This window comes from Podarcis cretensis (genome assembly GCF_951804945.1).
Source record: "Podarcis cretensis genome assembly, chromosome: 10".
Lineage (NCBI taxonomy): Eukaryota > Metazoa > Chordata > Lepidosauria > Squamata > Lacertidae > Podarcis > Podarcis cretensis.
The window spans coordinates 34,661,882-34,681,635 of record NC_137179.1 but is presented as its reverse complement, the minus strand read 5'-3'; the positions used below and the strand labels follow the sequence as shown (position 1 = coordinate 34,681,635).

Here is a 19,754-nt window from a genome sequence, read left to right as displayed (position 1 = left end):
AGTGCAATAGCTATATCTTTTCTCTCCATTGCCATTTGAACTCTAGTATCTTCAATTGTATCTGAAATCTTAGATTGATGAGCCAGTGAATTTAAAATTGTGCAAAAAATATTCTTTTTGATCCCGTATATGAAGCCATCTGACACCTATACCATTCACTTTAATCCCTTGCCCCTCATTTTTGTAACATTTCACTCCAGCTGGCATTATTGTTTCCTGCTGGAAGAGTGCACTTCGTAGCTGACACACATAAGTCTTTATGGCATAGCAAGCATCGCTTCGTGATAATACCTTTTGGAATTTCAGAGCAAACTTCAAGTAACCCGTTCCTTCCATCTTAACTTGCAGTGGTCTTCTCCTTGGGATGTTTTGGGTTTACAGACCATATCTTAAACAGTGTGGATAATATTGTTCAGTAATAGCACCTTTTTATTTCTGTAAACTAGTTTTCCTGTGCTTTATTTTTCTTGGCTACTGTAACAATTATTGTTTTTTTCTATTCTCATTATGATTCACTTAAAACATTTATAAACCATCCATTTCTTACTGATAGTGACTGCTTATGTTAGTATTTTGGGAATCCAGAGGATTTGCAGCTTATCATAAAATCTGTAACATGGTCACAACACCTGTCTCTTCATTCTGGTTACAAAAGCATTTCTTTGGCACTTTAGTCTTAGCTTTGACTCTGGCTTAGATATATAGTTTGAACATGGAAAAAACTAGTAATTATGTCAGGATATAAAAACATGCAGAGAAGCATTTCAGATTCTCCATGTGACCCAGAAAAGATGTCTGCTAAGGGCTCTCCCATTCATATTCCATTAGATAAAAGGGGCTATCACTGAACTTAACAATCAGGTGTGTTAGTGTGGAAATGATGTTTGAATGTGTGAAGTCTCTGAACTCTGGCCTAGCCTGAAAAATCCATTTCCTTCTCTTCAGTAGAAGAGAACTCTAGAGCAGTGGTTCTCAAAGGGTGTGGCACATTACACTGGTGTGGCCAGAGAAGATGGCAAGGGTTGTAGGAAGATTCAAGGGCAATCAAAGAAACACTTAACCATTGCAGTCATTTATTTATTTATTTGCAGAATATGGATAGATACCTTTTCAAAATCAAGCACTGCCAGGAGTTGCTTCTTTTTGTTCTCCAATTTATTTCTTATCAATAAAAAAAATCAATGTGGCGTGAGCAAATTTTTATTTTGAAAGTTGTGGTCCTGAGAAAAAAGTTTGAGAGCAATGAGTCAAAACCACATTCTAAATACGTGGTATATTCTGAAGTAGAGTGTTGTAGTGTAGTTGAATGAAATATGTTTCCTCCCCCTTTGATTTAGTAAACATTATGCTACTTGTAAAATTTGTTTCTTTCACTCCCATGTTTTTCCTTGCAACACCTCTGTGGGCTGAGAAAGACTGGTCCAGTGAGCTTCACAGATGAGTAAGAATTTGAACCTACTGCAATGCTTTGACTACACCACACAAACTCTTTAGGAACTCTGAACACAACCTACAGAAAACAGTGTTTGCTACTTTACTTACTTAGATTCTTAGCCTGTGCTATTCAGAACCTTGATTCAAAAATAGATCCTTGAAGCTCTTTATTGTAGTAGTGGTCATAGCTGCTTTATGGATGCCAGAAGACTAAAACAATTCAAGTAATATTATGAAATATAAAGCTTCTGCAGTAAGTTGTACCAGGGACAGGCAAGTTGGTTGTATGGGATAAAAAGCTTGTGCTGAAAAGCATTCATCTCTTTCTGCGTGCATGTGAAAAGTTTATCAAAAAAGGAAAAGCCTGGAATTTCCAATTAAGTGTAGTAATTGCTAAGGCAACTTGGAGGTTGTGACTAGTTACCATTCCTTGCTAGGTTATGGATATTTTGCTGTTGAAATCATTGTCTCTAATGAGCATTCTAGCAGCTTTCAATAGCTTAACTTTCTGCATATTGTATTAACCTTCCCCTTGACTCTCTTGAAGAAATGTCATGGCGTTATGATGTATGTGCCTATTAGTTTTCCATTTATGCTCCCCATTTTAGGAGAAGACAGATGTCCTTAAATATGTCATCTCTGACAGAGCTTCTACCTTTCTGAGGCATAATATGCATGAAATGTTTTTTTCTTTTACCTTTTCCTGAATTTTGCACCTTTCTTATTGGATGAAAAATCTTTCTTGGCTTTAAGATTGGTCTTTGAGGTACTTACTTTTTTAACTAAACTATATCTTTTATTTACAAATGGTGGACATCAGGCTTCACTGACTTAGCCATCAATGTGAGAAAGCTATCTTCAGATAGTTTAACAAATATTTTAGTAATTATTGACTGCTTTTTAAATCATAGGAACAGTATTTCCCAGTGCTAAACTTGATTACAAGGCCAAATACACTGAATATGTTATCTAAATTATGTCATAATATAATTAGGAGTTGCAAGGGTTTTTTATATTAGTGTGGGGATTTTACCTGCTAATTCAGGGTCAATATGCAGAAAGAAAGATTTTTTTTGAATTTGCTGTTGAATTTTATGTTGGCAAGTTGCATAGTATATGCTAGTGAACTCTCAATGTTGTTACATTACATATTAATTTTATTTATTAAAAATATTTATATACCACTCACATGCAAAATTTCAGTGTGGTGTACAGCAGGATCTACAAAAGAGATAAAATACAATAAACAGCAATACAGAATAATTGTAAAAATGACTGCCTCATCGTAAAAGTGTAAACCATTGAATAGGACTGGCAACACATAAAAATCTTCAAGAGGATGTCTGAAACTTAGAAGTGAGGATTCCTGCCACATCTGCTGGAAGAGAATTCTCTAGTAGGGGACCAACAGCACTAGATGCCTAACGTCTCATCAAAAGCAGTCGGGCTATTGAAACATGGGGGACAACTAACATCACTCCTCCAGATCTCAATGATCAAACTGGCATATAAGAACTCAGGCAGCCCTTTCAATATTTTAAGGTACTCAGAATCCAAGTTGTTCAAGGCCTTCTATATTAATATAAGAGGCTTGAGCCTTGCCCACCATCTCTTCACATCAACTATCTTAGGTGCTGTATTCTGCCCTAGCTGGAGCTTCTGGATCAATCCCAAGGGTGGCCCCACATAGAGTGCATTTCAGCAATCTAGTCTTGAGTGCATGGTCTATGATGGCCAGGTTATCCCCATTCAGATATGGCTGTAGTTGAGCAGGTGAAGCTGGTAAAAAGCCCTCCAAGCAAAAAAGGAATCTTAGACTTTGGTTGACAAAGATGTATTCAGCTGTACCTCCAATCTGTGTGCCTGCTCCATCAAAGGGAATGCAAACCCTGCCCTCCAGGGACAAAGCAGTGCCTGGTGGAATCCTATCGCATAAGTGCTAGGAGGCCAAGTCACTCTCCCCCCAGTCCCCAGCTCATTTCTGGATTTGACCATGCAGGTAGGAACGAAACCATTGTAATACAATGCCTTTTGATACTCATCCTGCTCAATGGTGTCAAAAGCCATGGAGAGATCTAGTTAGAGTAATAAGGGTCACACTTCCTTGTCCTTCTCTTGATAAAGACCATAAATCAGGACAATTCAGTTTTAGAAGCAGGGGACACTGATTGAAGTGAATCCAGATAATCAGTATCATTCAGGAATACTTGGGAGTTGCTCTGCCCACAGCCTTTGGCACCACCTTCCCAGAAAATTAGCCCATTATGTTTCTAGGCTCTTCCAGTGTTGTATCATCATTGACTTTTGTGAAATGTGTGGACCGCTTCAGAAGATAATTAAATGGCATCAGTCTTGCAACTCACCCCTATGGAGCTCCTCATGTAGAATATGATGTGACTTCCTTGTTGTTCTTGAGTGCAGCTTTTCTTCCAAAGGAATGACTAAAGGAAGTATTGGGTATTTTGTTTTGTCAGTTTGTATTATGTATATATATGTAAATAGAGTTTTATAGTTCTACCTGTTTTTTTAAATATTCATATGTATAACACATTTGTACCCCGCTCTTCAGCCGTAAAAGCTCCCAGAGTAACAAGCAAGGCATTTGCTGCCCACAGGCTTACAATCCGAATGATACAACACAAAAGGACAAGGAGGGAATGTGTTGAGCACTTTTTAGATGTCAGAGCAACTGGCCCATGTATTTGGTATCAATGTGTAACTCTTGTGTCATTGTGAGCTTGCTTTACTACACTTCAGGGACCTTCAATGGAATAGCTTGCATATTAACAGATTAGAAATGAACTTGGTTTCCAGTGACTGAAACTCAGCAATGTCCACTAGAGACATTTTGTTTTTCATATTTTTCAAGCTTCTGTTCTGAGTTCTGACGCTTGATTGGAAGCCTTCCTAGTTAACATCTGTTAATAGCCTGGTGGTCATGTTCCAACCTCAGTGTAAGCTACATATGTGCAGGGTTGGATGTTTGCAGAAGACATTGCAGCAGGTTATAGACACAAAGCCATTATATGTCATGACCTCTAGTAATAGAGGGGATGGTGGCATATCGTTTGGACCTCCAAAGGTGAGCTGGGTCTGTCATGTATTGTCCAGTAAAGTATATGTGCTGGACCTTGCATTCATTTTACATTAGACTATTTATCTCTGTTAATTAGTTCCTTTCCTGTTAAGTTAACACAAGATTATTCTATTCAAAGACTTTAAGGTGATTCACATTGCCATGGTTTGCATTTGCATCTTTAACATATGCTTAGGATCTGAATTTATTGCAAATATTAGATACTCCAGCAGGCTTTCTTGATTTCATTTCCATTGAGGGACCAAGTAGGTAGGGAGAAGGAAAGAACTCCAGTGAAGATGAGGCACAAGTTCTTACATAAATAGATTTTATTTCCCATTTTCTGTATCTTCTCACTATCATCATTTCTGCCAAACTAAAATAAAAGTGAAAATTAGATTATTGTGTTCAAAGAGTCTAAGTCATATTAAAGCATTAAAATTCTGAGCTGAACAAGAAGAGGGCTTCCCTAAGCACATAGTTTTATCTCTAGTATGACAGTTCATGAGGATCATCACCATCATACTTGTTCATTTTATGACCTTTTGTGTTGATACCTTGTCATGCTCACTCTTGTCTGTTTCTACCATTTCTCTATTGCCAGTATACTTAGCAAACATTTAATTTAATTATTGCTGTTAGGGAAATTACTGTGTTCAAACAGATAGCTAACCCACAAGAGGGCAATCAGTGAGGATCTTTTATTCTCACGACTTTCCTGTTTTCTCCCACAGAATGTTGATTTATTTCGTGGTATGTGTCCATATCTTATGAATGTGGCAGTACCTGTCAAGAAAGTCCTGTCACTTTGGGGGCATTGCAGATCAAGAGCAATGCTTAAAAATTAAAATATTACAGCAGAGCTTTAGAATAGAACTAGCTAGTAAATCTAGTTACCAGCACATAGAGATGTTAATGGAGAGATCACTCATTTTACTCTGCTCTATTTCTATCAACTGTAAGGTATAAAAATGGGAATTGATTACCTCCCAATAGTGAAAAAAGCAAAAGCAAAATTCTGTGTTCTATTCTTTATAGTCCATGTTCTGTTTATCTGACCATATGAAAAGCGGAATCTTGATTCCAATCTTTGCTTACAGAGCGCAGTGGTCTGCTGCTCTACATAATGGCTTAATAATTGTTACTAAGCACACAGTAGTGTTTAGGCCACTTTATTTACAAGTCCCTGAAGGCTTCGGTCATGATCCAGAGCTGCATGCACAATTGACTTACTTTCTAAGTTTCCCTTTCAAGTACTCCCCTTGCTTTACTTAAAAACCATTTCTGCAAAGTTGGGATGCATTTGTAAGATCTCTTCAGCGTTTCTCCAAGGTCCTATTTCAGTTGCTCTCATGCCGAAGCACGTAACTTGTTTCTAAACACACTTAAAGTTTAAATGCTCTAACAGCATTTGTAACACACAACATATGTAGTTGGGGTGTGTATGTATCCTGTCCATATTTGACTTGGATCACAACCTTAATTTAGAATTTGCAGGGAATGTAATCCCCCCCCCCAAAAAAAACTCTTCCCCTTTTCTGAAACTCTTCAGTTTGAATCGTAATAAATGTAAAACACAACATAAAAACAGAATGACATATTTAAGGGTATGTTCATTGGTTTACAGAGTAACTGTGATGATGCAACTAAACTGTGGTATGAAAAAATATTTATTTCTGCTCCAGTGCATTTGGGTTTTTTAAGTGAGATGCTTTGCTTTTCCTGTTCTCTAAGCTGCTTTTTTATATTAAGCAACCTGTATAGTTTCCAAGTCTTGTACATATACAACGGTATCTCAGATTACTCATTTGAACTTCAGTATAACTAAATCCTAAACTAGAGATGGGCAGTTGATGGGCCACAGTTGCGTTTTGGACAGACTGCCCAATCCCAGGAAAGTATGTGTATATAAAGATATCTGCATTCAAGGCCTTTTCACTTTTCCCGGCATATCTTTTCAGACCTTGTTAATAGCTGCTGCTTATGCTGTATAAATACCAAATTCCATATGAGTTGACAGTTCATAGCTACTTCAATATTATTAGATGTCAACATTGCTGATATTAAGATTTATAAGGAGATAGTCTAACAAAGGAAAATCACAATGGCATGATTGCTGGCTCAAGCTCAAAAGTGAAGACATTTTCTATATGAATATGAAATGGCATCTTTATTTTGTCTTGATGATGCTTAGGGGGTTTTAGGGGGTTTTCCTGGGTTTCACTTGTGTGACTCGGTTTCATAGAGAAATATATAGTAAGGAGGATTTCCTTATTTGATAATCTTACTCAAAATGATGCTGAAATGTGAGTCTAAGAGAATTAACAGTATTTTGTGCATCACTCACTGAAACAGAAGTGTACATCTGAATTCATCTATGGTCAGGTTAGTTCTAAGGGGCACCTAGGTTGTAGACCTGCTCTGTAAGGTGCTGGAGAAGTGTCCCACTATCCAGCTGCCTGACACATTCTGAAGTAGAGAGCTAGAATATCAGATTTGGGGCTTTCTACATTTAGAGCATGTACTTTACACTTTTGCTAAACTAAACTCAAACCCCATTTCAAAGGTCTGCTTATGTTAGTACATCCAGGTTGCTATACTACCATGGAGGAGTTTGGTTCTGGAGCCATGTAAGCTTTTATTGTGACGCTCTTACCTATTGGGATATCTTCCTGTAAGCCAGCATCATGTTGTGTTTTATTCATCCTAGTTTAAAGTGAAAGGCGACACAGGTAAGCAGTATTGGACTGTTTAGCTATGTTACACTGTAGAGTAACTTACAGAATTGAATTGTATTTTTTATCATTTTAGATGTCAAAATGTTTTTGTTATCTAATGAAGTTATTACCAAATATAAAGCTCAAAGACTACCTGGGAACAGGTCCCAGAATTAAATGTCTACATTTACCATGAGAATTGAAGGGCAAAACACTTCAAAAAGAGCCATGAAATGCAGAATAGCTATCCAAAAATGGTGATGGCTGCTTGCTACACGTACATAGCAGCAGAAAACAAGTGCTGTGTTTTCTACAATGTAACTTGTGGAGCAGCTTTCGGAATTTAGTACAAATGTACTTTACATTAAAAGTCTCCTTTGTCTTCATATCTGCTGAGGGGATTTATATTGCTAAGATACATTTTTTGTTTTGTTTGAAAAGATTGTTTTGTTTTGTTTGAAAAGATTGCACAAACCGCCAGTGCTGGACTGCCGGTGCCTTGTCCGTTTTTCCTATGTTGATGCATTAGTTGTCATTGAAATAGTAATATTGAAGGGAAATATTTTTAAATTATTCAGTTATTCCAGAAAAAAAACTTTAAAGCTCTCCCAGATGCAAAAACCAGAACCTGCTGAGTATTAAACCCTTTTCTCTGTGTGAGCTTACCACTTTGCTCTATACTGCTGGTTTATCTCATTCAGTATTAGCAGCAGCATCTCTCCAGGGCAGTGCTTTCTCAGCTCTGCAGTCTGAGTTCCTTGAGATGTTGGGGATTGAATCTTCTGCATGCAAAGCAAGTCCTATACTACGGCCCCTGGCTCTCCCTGGGCATGGCAGAATACAGGGCGTCATACTAGATTTTCCTTTCCTTTGGACCAGTCACTTCCCGTTCATTGGTTCATAGTCTTAGTCCTACAAAACCTGCTTATTATCAAAGGAGTTTCCATGTACAGTATGGTATGTACCATATTTAATGGTATGATGTGTTCTTGGTATGTTTAATAATGGTATGTTCTTGGCGGAATAGTCAGCCCTGGTCTGTAGGGTGAAGACATCAGGTGTTAAACACCATCTAACCCCAGGATCATTGGGTGGAAGAGTGTTTGAAATGTAATTGTTTCTGGAATGTTTTTAACTGAAACTACTCAGTGCACAGAGCAAGCATTGTAAAATTCAGTAGAACTTAAGCTCTAGAGGAGAAAACTAGTTGAGAGTAGAAGCCTATGGACACATGATGTTCCTGATGGTTTAACCATGGCTAAACAAAAGAACTGTTCCTAGAATCACTTATCATGAGCTGCATTCCCCTCTTTGCAGGAATACTTACTCAGCAGCAATAAAAGGTGAGGCTCAGTCATCCTCCAGAAGGTAGGAGACAAAGGAGAGCATGATCTCTTACCCTATTCATACCAATTGACTATGCTTAAACAACTGGAAAAGTTACATGTGCATTGTCAAAAAGTGTGGAACGAAGCATAACGCTGGCCATGAGTGAAATGAAAATTTTAGCCTCTGCAGAAATTGGCAGCTGGCCAGTTTACGTGGTGAATCTAGAGCCATCAGAGGTAGTATGCATAGGGAGTGTGAATGAACCAGAACCCTTTCGGTCTTTTCACTGTGTGCCAGACCGGTGTACTCCTATATTTCTCATTTTTACAGAAGTCAGTTTGAATAAGGCATTGCTAACTAGTGTTAACTTCCACCAGTAGTAACAGCTTCTGTTGTGATGCCTCCTTTCCAAAGCTCTTGGGTTATTTTTATTTTATTATTCTTTATTAGATTTATATACCGTCTTTCATCAAAGGACCTCAGTGTGATTCACAAGATAAAAATAGATGCTTTAAGAGATGACGATAATCATTTTAACTTGGAGGAATACTTTACAGCTGAATCTTAAAATAAGCTAAGGCTTATTGAGCGGTGTACACATTCTAACTTACTGCAGGTAGACCACGAGATCACAGCCCCTTTAGCATATATTTTTTTCATTTTATTTTTTAAAAAGACTTCTATATTCCCTCTGGCATTACACTGCACAGGTGAATTATAGACTTCAGATAGCAGATGAGATGGTTAAGTGCCTTGAATATTTTATAGAAAGTTGGGCCTGGCATCAGCACATGATGTGGTCAGTCAGATGTTGGAGCCCAAAGGGCCCCAGCTGAGTCCACTGCTGCTCTGGGCTGGGCAGAGTTATTCCGTTTTGCCATTCTGCACTGCTGAGGAGCTGGAGCAATGGCTATATACTGTCAGGGCTCTCAAAGTAGTATTGCTTCAGAATAATGCCATAACAGGAAAATGGGTGAGGAATTAAAATAGACTTCAGCGCTCTCTGCAGTCACTCTACTTCTATCTGCACCAAGCAGCAAGGAAAAGTTCTTAACTAAGCAGACTCATAATTCCACTCATCCTTTGCTTTTCAGTGCTAAGGAGCTCTGAGCAGTTGCAGCAAAGGAGCCAGTTTAATTGCTTTCCCGTGCCCCTGATACTGTGTTGATTCCCAGTGATGCTATGTCAGGGACTTTGGGAAGGGATTAAACAGACAGCTTCCTGACTTATCGCAGTTGTTCATAACTCCTCTCACCACTGAGCGGAATGGAGGGAGAGGAATGCTTAAATGGCCCACCTGGGCTGTATAGGGACCCTTTAAAGATTTGCTTGCTCTGGTGGAGTGCCTAGCAGTCTAGAAGAACAAATGAGCTGTCTGTTTTGTGTCCCATATAGCAGCTCTCTGGAGCAATACTACATTGGGGTCGTAGAGAAATGCACAATAACAGCTTCACACTGCATACCTGGTTCTCCTCTCTGAGCCACCACTGCTGTTGATGCCTCTGCTGCAACTCTGGACATCCCTGTCAATAAGTCCATCAAGGGTATGGGCCATTGCAGGGGACACTATAGCCACTTCCCCTAGGTCCCCTTCATACGTTTAGCTGGCTTTGGATGGAGTATAAATGTTGGTGATGGATTGTGATAAACCTGTGTCTGTCCTTCATTATCTCTGATTGTGCATGATGGGGGTGGGGGGGGGAGGTAAGATTCCCCCATGGAAAATTCATATGCCTTTTGGGGAGAAGGCTGACTTAGAGCCCATTTCTCTGGCACCTAGTTTTGTGTGCAGAGACTTTTTTGCATGGAGGAGCAATTGTTTCAGCAAGCTTATATCTGCTGTCTGAAATGTACAGTTGAGACACAGATTAGCCACCTAATTTGCTGTTTCTTAGAATTAAGTCTTAGGTGTTGCAGGATTACTGTGTCCCACCATCTGGCTTTGGTATAAAGCGTCTGACAGTGAAGAGCTTCGAAGCAGAGAGAGTTTGATAGTTTGTCATGTATTCAGAAGTCCTGAATGTGTGCTAGAGAAGGGTTTACTAAAGTCCATTCTCCTATGAATCTGTGTTAGAATTTATTTGAACTAGACTGCTCCAGTCTGCTGGATTTCGGTATGTCATAATGTATCACCTCATGTATGGGTTTTCATCTCCATCTAGTGGTGGAAAAGCAGAGAATTGCTACCTGTGAGATAAATATGAGTCTAATATCTTAGATCAGCTATCTTCAACCCTTTCAAACCCAGGATCTACTTTTAACTCAAACATGCATTTTGGCATCCATTACTTAATTTCTTGCCATATATTTGCATAATGGTCGTGCTTCTGTTGCAACCTACCTCGGATCGGGCCACAAGTTACTGGTGTCTCCCGACACACCAGTTGAAGCTCAGTGTCTTTAGATTAATGCTTCAAGATTGGGGTTTTGTGCCAGTTCCAAGCTGCTGACAGCCTCAACAAGAGCATGCAATTCTTTAAAAGATGCTTTGAATAATATTTTGTTCATGTGAAAATTGAGACTATAGTTTAAAATGCTCTTTTGTAATATTTAGCTTTCCCCTATAAATTTCTGCCATAGTTCTTGGAAATTCACAGAATTTGGATCTTTGTGAGAAAGAGGTTTTTATTTCTCCTTTTATTCACCACAGCTGAGGAAGGAACAGGGAAGCTTTCCAAGTAAAATTCTTGAATTGCATGTTGCTATATCACTTAGCATCTTCTACTATATTCAAATAAAAAGTGGGTTGTTTGCCTTTATTTATTTATTTATTTATTTATTTATTTATTTATGGGGGGGGGGGAGATAAAGAGCAGAATTTCCATTTAATGTGCAGGTTTAGGGGGTGACCACTGAGAAAATAATTAACTTTCAGTAATGATTCTTCTGCTCACTTGGAGTAAGCCTTATTGAACATTGAAATATTAATATATTGGTGCAGATTATGTTTGAATGATGTTTATTAAAGATACAATTAGTCAAAGGAAATTTAAGTATTCTAAAAATAGGATGGTATCAGATTAAGTCATACTCAGACCCACTGAAATCAGTGGACTTAGGTTAGTCATATCCATGTCAGTGAGTCTACTCTGAGAATGACTTGGTTAAATATGGCCCATACACTTCAACTGAAGAATGTCAAATTTATAACAATATAAAAACCACTGTTGCTATCTTCATTTAATTAATTGCATCAGCTTAATTTCTTAACTACTTGATCAAGAACAGTTTGTTAAAACACAGGAAGCATTTAGTTTTAAAATATTTCAGTAATAAGTTTTGATTTCACTTATTGTAGTTCAACTACTCATATTCATTTTCAAGATTGTACATTTCTTCCTTAAGCCTAATTTACAAGGAAACAAAACATTTCCCGTCTTTCATTTCTTTGTGTTTTCATTGATGCAAAAATGGATTTCATTCATTAGAGTATTTATCCTCTGTCTCTCCCATTTAAAGTAACTATAATTTAAATAAGCTAGCATCATAACCCATGGTTTGAAATTGGGTGGTTTTGCAACTGACCATAGTTTGTGTTAAACTGGTATTCCTTGGTTCATATGAATTAGGAATTTGTGACTAGTTAAAGGTAAATGTTTTCCAAGACTTTTCTTGCTCATTCATGTCACAATAAACCATGTTGTTGTGATGTTAGAACACCACCATTTTGTGTGTCAACAGCTACTTTCTATTAGTAAACTTGTTCTGCGATCATATTAGCAAGGATTCCTTAATCTAGCCCATTGCCTTTTCTTATATTCATCACTTTATAGCAGATACATTTTTTGAAAGTTGGTGGTGCGCATCTGCCTGAAATTCATGCGGTATTCCTGTAACATAGGTGGCTTCTGAACAAGCGACAAATTACAGAGACGCTGCTAGAAAAAACATTTTTGCTTAGCAGTTGCAAAAGTGACAAAGCAGTATCACATCATGCATTTGTGGATTACACATTTCTCACATCACACCCATTTCATAAGAGTAAATACAAAATTGACAGTACTTTGTCCTGTTTAAAAGTTGAGCTGCCCTAAATAGCACCTATTCTGCATTGTGGCTCAGATTCCATTCTGGTTTATAAAGGAATATAACTCCCCTCTTACTAAAATTTGAACACCCCCTTTCTTTTTACTTACCTCGGGAGAAGGGGAAGAACAAACACTGGGGGCAGAGTTAATATTTAAGGACAATATTGCTTAAAGTCAAAGATAATCCAGTTAAATATTTTTTTAGTTCAGTACTTAGAATGCAGGTTAATAAAATATATTTGAATAATACCAAAGCCTCACTATGTATTTTTTCCCTTTTGCAATATTGAACTTGGCTGATAAACAAAAGCTATTCCATATAGGCAGTATGGCCTTTCCTTATGACAATTTCTTAGTATTACACAGAACAGGTTAACAGAAGACAGTCCCACCATCCCTGACTGCTTGGCCTGTTTGAGTCCAACATTATGTGGAAGTCCCTCACTTTAATATCCTACTGACACCTGTATTCCAACTGCATGTAGGTCTTTTGGGAAGGAAGCCGTGATAACACTCTCTCTTGTGTAGTTGAGATTTCAAGGAGGACTGTGCCTGAGTTAGCCAATCCCAGAGTACTCGAGCACAGGGCTATATGTACTCTTAAATCAGGCATTCCCAAACTCAGCCCTCCAGCTGTTTTGGGACTACAACTCCCATCATCCCTATCTACAGTAACAGGACCAGTGGTCAGGGAGTTTGGGGAGGCCTGTCTTAAATACTTAAGAAGAAAAAAAGTTGCTGAACTAGGGTAACCCTTTCTGAATTCTACAACCTCTATTATGCATTTCCCTTTCACCTTGTTTCGTTTCTATCATTTATCTGCTCCTAACCATTTGAGGAGAGGCCAGGACCAGCAAGGAGCCCTCAAGCCCCCACTCTACCTCACTAGAAATATTACGCAGCCATATTGTCACCCTGGGCTCCTTTGTGAAGAGGTGTAGAATAAATAAATTAAACATAATACTATATTTGGTTTCTGAGCTTTCACAAGTCATTGATCACATATGCTTCAACCCTTGCGGTAAAAACAAAGAAGCCAAGGTTCTCAGTAAGCTAAATTCTGAGCCGGAAACCATATTCCTGTGTAGCAATTAATGTTTCTGCTGAATTAATGTGGTTAAGGTCAGCAGGGGAAGGACAACGGGAATTCATGCTGCAGAAGGAAAGGATGGAGAGGGGAGACAGAACCTGCCTGCCCACTCCTTATTTGGTTAATGGTAGATAGCAAACTGGGAGTATTATATCTACACCAGATACCTAGTTGAGTGCACAGTGCATCTCTCAAAGCCTAGAGACTGCTTTTTTGAGCACTTTTCAGTATTTGAGAAGTATTTGTCAGTAGTTGAGGACAACCTTACTGCTTTGGTTTAGCCCTGAAGTGATAAGTAGTGTAGACCACCTGTTTCACGCAACAGTTCCTTTGCAGCGGTAGCTGAGAGGTCACAATTTTTGTGCTTACTCTTACACACTGATACTAAGCTAAAATAGTTTTCATTGGTTTACTAACAACAAATATTGAGCAACCCAAATTATTTCACTCTCTGAGATGGGTGCCATTTGCCTTTCAGTGCTTGGTAGTCCACTTCTTCTTTCCCATGACTTGAACAGCCTCCAGGGTAACTTCTTTGTTAAATATTGTCCCCATTTAAATAAATTACTGTCCACGCAGTAATCCTCTGCCTATGGCAGACCGTTTTCACTTATTTTGCAATTCATTTGACTCTAAACTGTGGTCATTTTCACAATACCCCACATCACCTTTCAGGTTTTGCTTTTAAAGTTTGCTTCTTGAGGAAGGGCAGTTATGTACCCTTGGTTTGTGATTGAAGGCTGCAATAGTTGTAACTTCAATGGGCGGTGAGTGAGAAACATTGCTCCTCTTGCTTGTTTGCTCTTTTCCCATTTCTCTCTTGACTCCCGTTTCAGATCAGCTCTTAACTGTATATCTGGAAAGGCCTTCATGAGCATGTGCTCATCGGTACATAGTTAGACCCCCCTCCCTAAAAAGGAATATAGACAGTCTTCTTGTCAGACATAGCTTGGGTAAATGCTCTTAATAGTGGACCTTTTTACAGATATAGATTGAAATCTGTCTCATGATTCTTGAGGATGTTCAATCAGTTATAGAAAGGCTGTATACTCTGTCCAAATGCTGTTCACAAGAGAAGAAAGGTGACTCTGGATCACTAGTTCTAGAAAGTATTGTCAAGTAATTAATCCTTACTTTGTATTCCCCCCCCCAAAAAAAAAATCTGTCTTACCAAAGATGAGGATTTGTCACTTTAAGTATCCAAACAAATATGACAACTTAAAAACTGTTGCAGCATTTATTTTATTTTCAAATTCTGGTTTGATCCAGACTTGGCTAATGCCTGCAAGACCCACTACCTAAGCAGAGTCCCACTCACGAGACATTTCTTTTGGTGGAAGAGGGGGAGATGACTTTTCAGTTGCCTGCTTCCCCTTCAGCTGCTTGTGTCCTCCAAAAAAAACCCAAAAAAAAAACCACCTGCTCCATGTGGTTGGAGAACCCTCCAGAACAGCATGGGAGGTGGTGCTGGAGCCTTCAGGCCAAAGGGGAATCAACAAGTTACTTCCTCGTGTTTCACCAGCAGATGAAACCCATCTCAGTCACTTGTAGGTGTTTAAACATAGAACTGAAATAACATACCTACAGAGATCAGCAGAACAAGAAAGCTCAAATAAATTGGGAATTAGTGGTAGTTGAACAATAGATGACCATCTTAGTCTCTGTATGGAAATTCACAAATCAAATGATCATATTTCTCCTTGCAAAAAATTTTCAACATTCTGTTTTTCTCAATACACGTGTCATGTCCAGCCTAACTTTTTTGTTGATTAAACCATTTATAGAATTTGGATGTGTAATCAACAGTTTTTAAAAACATAATTTTATAATGGGAATAAGCTGCTGTGTCCTAGGATTCATGTAGTCAAGCATTCTTTTGTTAACAGTGTCTGCCTAGTTACCTCTGAATCTAATGCTTCCAGGATCTAATACTCAGAGGGGTACTGCCACCGGACATCAAAGTGCCATTTAGTTATCACAACTAGCAACTGTTGATAGGCCTATTCTCCATAAACTTTGCCTGGTCCTTTGTAAATGTGAACTAGTCATATCTTCCGGTTATGAATTCTCTAAGACTTGAAGTCTTAGTTGTGTGTTTGACTGGAGTTCAAAGAATGCCATACAAATATTCCTAATATTCCTAATATTAGTAGAGTAACGATTTAGTACTAGTCATTTCTCTTCCCTTAGAGAGACTGAAGCTAGTAGTCATGTATATGAGTGTGGTTCTTTAGTGTGTCGTTCATAACTTCAGAGCAGGTTGGAATTCATCTGAAAAGACTTAGGGATTTCCTTTTTATTCAGAGTCTCTGTGCTAAAACAGGTTCTCCCTACCTCTGACAAATACAAGTGATGTATAAAGTTTTCACAATTCTCTAACCCTGTTCAGATTCTGTAGCATTGTCTTGCATCTTCTTCAGTAGGAAGCTGTTAGAACTTCTTTGGTAAATCTAAAGAGATCTTCTCATTGGGCAATGGGAGCTTTCATCTGAAGATGTTGTGTTTTTTTCTTGCTAGTAATGAAAATCAGTGTGTTTTAACCATTGTGGTTTCAACCCTGATTTTCATGGGGAAGGACTTTTCTCCATTACGTGCTTAAGTAATAGTGCGTACTGTGGCAGCCCAACATTCAAGCTTCATCTTGATTTATCATCACTGCCCCATTCTCTTGATAGGGAATCAGTGTTAAATGCTTAGAGAACCACCATCTTTCACTAAAAACAGCATCTGTTTCTAACTTCAGCTTTTTATTTTCTATCTTTCATTTTCTTTTTTCTTTTTTGTTGATAAATCTCCCAGACAACAACAGTTCTGTAGAGAGTTTAAATATGAAGGAATGGCAGGACGGGCTAAGGGCACTTCTACCGAACATTAACATCAACTTTGGTGGACTGCCCAATGCTACTTCCCCCTCCAACGCCAACCACAGTGTACCAACATCCAACACTGCCACCACCGACAGCCTGAATTGGGACAGCCCTGGCAGCTGGATGGACCCCGCAATCATCACAGGTAACAATTTCTCGCTCATTCAGCTCCACTGAGAATTACCAAGTGCATATTTTGCACAAATTAATCAATGCTTTTTTTGGAAGAAAGAAAGAAAAGCAACTCTATGCGGTGGTCTCTTCCAGCTTCCATCCACCAAACTTTCTAGAGGTCCAAGCATCTTTTGGGGGGGAAACCAGGCATTAGCCCCCTGCATCCCAATATCCGTTGCATGTTCAGCATCTTCCCAATACATCTTTAGACTTTAGTAGGTTGCCCTGTGATCTAATGGCTTGCCAGTTCTGTGCAATGAAATTCTTTAGGCACTGATACATTAACTGGACTCTTTTTCATTAAAAAGGAACATACTCCACTTGTTTATAAAGCTCTCTTATAAGGCTATTTGTGTTTCCCTTTTAAAGGCTAAAGCATGATTTGGAAAAAGGTAGAGGAGCATATGGTATCTGGTAGAGCTAGATTGCGAATAAATCTCTGGACGAATGTTGTAGAAAGTGTGAAAAGTTCTCCAAGGGGCAAATGTTTCTTGTGAAAGCTCAACTACTGTTTTGTCTGGAACACGGTTATAACAGTCCTTTGTACCAACTAATAATGTTTTCTTACCATTGCCATTGGTTAGGTTTAAGCTGACCTACTTCACATTTGAAATTCTTGCTTGCTCTGACTTAACCTCTTTCTCCTCCTATGTTTTCTCTTCTTCCTAGGTATCCCAGCCTCCGCTGGAAACAGTTTAGACACCCTTCAAGACGACAATCCACCACACTGGCTAAAATCTCTTCAGGCTCTCACAGAGATGGATGGCCCCAGTGCTGCCCCGACACAGACCCCCCACAGTAACCCCTTCAGCACACAGATTCCTCTGCACAGAGCCAGTTGGAATCCTTACTCCCCACCTTCAAACCCCGCCAGTTTTCACTCTCCTCCCCCAGGCTTCCAGACAGCTTTCAGACCCCCCAGTAAAACCCCCACAGATCTACTACAGAGCTCAGCGCTGGATCGTCATTAGGAAAAGTTCAAAAACATTAGAAATGCAGGAATTGCCCCACCCAGACTCCTACACCCACCCATGGTCCCTCCTCCACATCTTTCTTTCTGAAGAATCCAGTTCCTGATCAAAACTCTTCCCCACCAGCCTCCAAATGCAATGCAATCACAGGGTCATAACCATATCTCTTTATTTTATTTTATTTTAAGATTCTGCTAAGCCAGTGTTTGAAATTTCTTTAAACACACAAAGAAAAGAGAGAGAGAGAAATCAAAAGTGCATAAAAAGGAAAATATTATTTTCATAAATCTTTTGCACGGAATTACTTTAGCCTAGCAGAAAATGTCAAGTAGGGGGAAATAATATAAAATTCAGAATCAAATGCAGCGATGTAAAAGCAGTTTAATATAAATGAGAGATTCAAGGTATAGGAAAAAAACCAGTGGCCTGGCATTTATTTTGCATTCTGTGTGTCAGTATGCAGGGAGATAGCCCCCCACCCTCTGTTTGGTAGGGTGGGACAGTATTGTCAGTAAGATTTGTCATGAAGTGGGTTGAAGGACAGTTTGCCTGTTGAAATAAACTGACAAGTTGCCTTGTTCCTAAGAAGTGGTTTAACAGAGGGATATTTTAAAATTTTGGCTTTAGATTTCAAGTAAACGTAATGTTTTAAAAATATTCACAGATTTAATACCTAGCATATACATGATATAATTATAAGCAGCTGAAACACGAGTGATATTTACTTCAGTCTTTCTGTCTCCTTGTCAGTCTCTCTTTCTTTTTTTTCCTTTTTTTTAAAAAAAATCACCTGATTAAGGCACTCTGGGATAGCACTGCATTGGGGCCACATGATCACCATCAGGAGCGCAACCTTTGACGACCTCTGCCTGCAGCTTTTACTTAACCTTGTAGTTTCTGGACGTTTGTGCAGTATTGAAAGACAGGAAAAGAGAAACAGATAAAATTAAACATGGTTATAACCTGACTCTAAAACTAAAAACAAGGAAATGTACCTCTTTCTTCAGAATTAAAACTAAAATCTTAAATAAAACAGAAAACTTGATGACAGCTTTTTGTGAGTTCTCCTTCTTTGATTTTGTGCTCATTTTTGTCAGTTCATGTGATGGGTTTGGCAGAAAACATGCTCTCTGTGCATGCCCCATTGGACTGTTGCCCTATCTGCCCTAGTGCCAACGTTAGCTTTTCTGTGCCATATCTTGCCCAGCTTTACTGTATTTTCCTCAGTTAACACCCTGCTTTTTGGCATTTCCAAAGCGGATTACAAAATTGTTTAGTGTATATTGCATATGGGGGCTTACATAGACCAAAAATACTTACTAGACTATGTTCTGTATATTCCCACTTTTTGCACACTGCTGACTGTTGATTATTACATGGAACTGCACATATGCATTTAAAATACACTGAGAAATAGGGTTAATATATTCAGGAGAAAGTTCAATTTCTGGTTATTTGAGCCCAGAAAATCAGTGTGCCCTTTGTGCTGTAAACAATAAAATAATGCCTTCCATCACAGCAGCCTGGTTCAGACATAATCCTGGTCTGATAATGTAGGCTGCTTAAACCACAACTTCCAAACCAGGAAATTCTGTTTAAAGGGTTCTCTCCAAACCCAGAAAGCAGGATGGAAGGGGAAGGACTTGAAGGCAGCACAAGGAATCTATATAGCTTGTTTCAAAGCCAAATAAACCATGTTTTATGCTTCCAGTTTCACCCCAGGAGAAAGCAAGAGTGAAGCAGTTTTATGTATTGTTTTATCCATAGATTCTAAAGTGAGATTGCATATGTGTCTGATAATCCTACATAAAAATATACATCTTGCATTTAGGCACCCACTTAATTCTCACTAAAGACTGAAATCTTACCTTGGAGTCAGCCCAGCCTTTCTGTTATGAGGAATATATTGTTTTATATCAGGATGGCATGCCCCATAGAGCATAGTTAGAGCTCTATAGGACATGCCACCATCATCCACCTCTAAGATGAGGGCTACCTCTAGTTATGGCAAAGTTTAAAGTTGGTATGTACTCACCGTGTGCAAATAAGATTTGCATATTGTGTGCCT

At 38.7% G+C, this 19,754-nt stretch overlaps 1 protein-coding gene across 6 annotated transcripts in view; it reads left to right on the top strand.

Moving 5' to 3' along the window:
* CNOT4 (CCR4-NOT transcription complex subunit 4) overlaps positions 1–18,736 on the top strand; it is a 54,009-nt gene extending 35,273 nt beyond the window's left edge. For 2 of the 6 annotated variants that reach the window (XM_079993983.1, XM_079993982.1), the window contains 2 exons: positions 16,474–16,686; positions 17,385–18,736. In XM_079993983.1, the coding sequence (XP_079850109.1) occupies positions 16,474–16,686; positions 17,385–17,686 (515 nt within the window). In that variant the 3' untranslated portion in view covers positions 17,687–18,736. The remainder of the gene's footprint in view (positions 1–16,473; positions 16,687–17,384) is intronic. The other 4 variants (XM_079993986.1, XM_079993984.1, XM_079993985.1 and 1 more) reach the window with 3 other exon arrangements.
* The last annotated feature ends 1,018 nt before the right edge of the window (positions 18,737–19,754 follow it).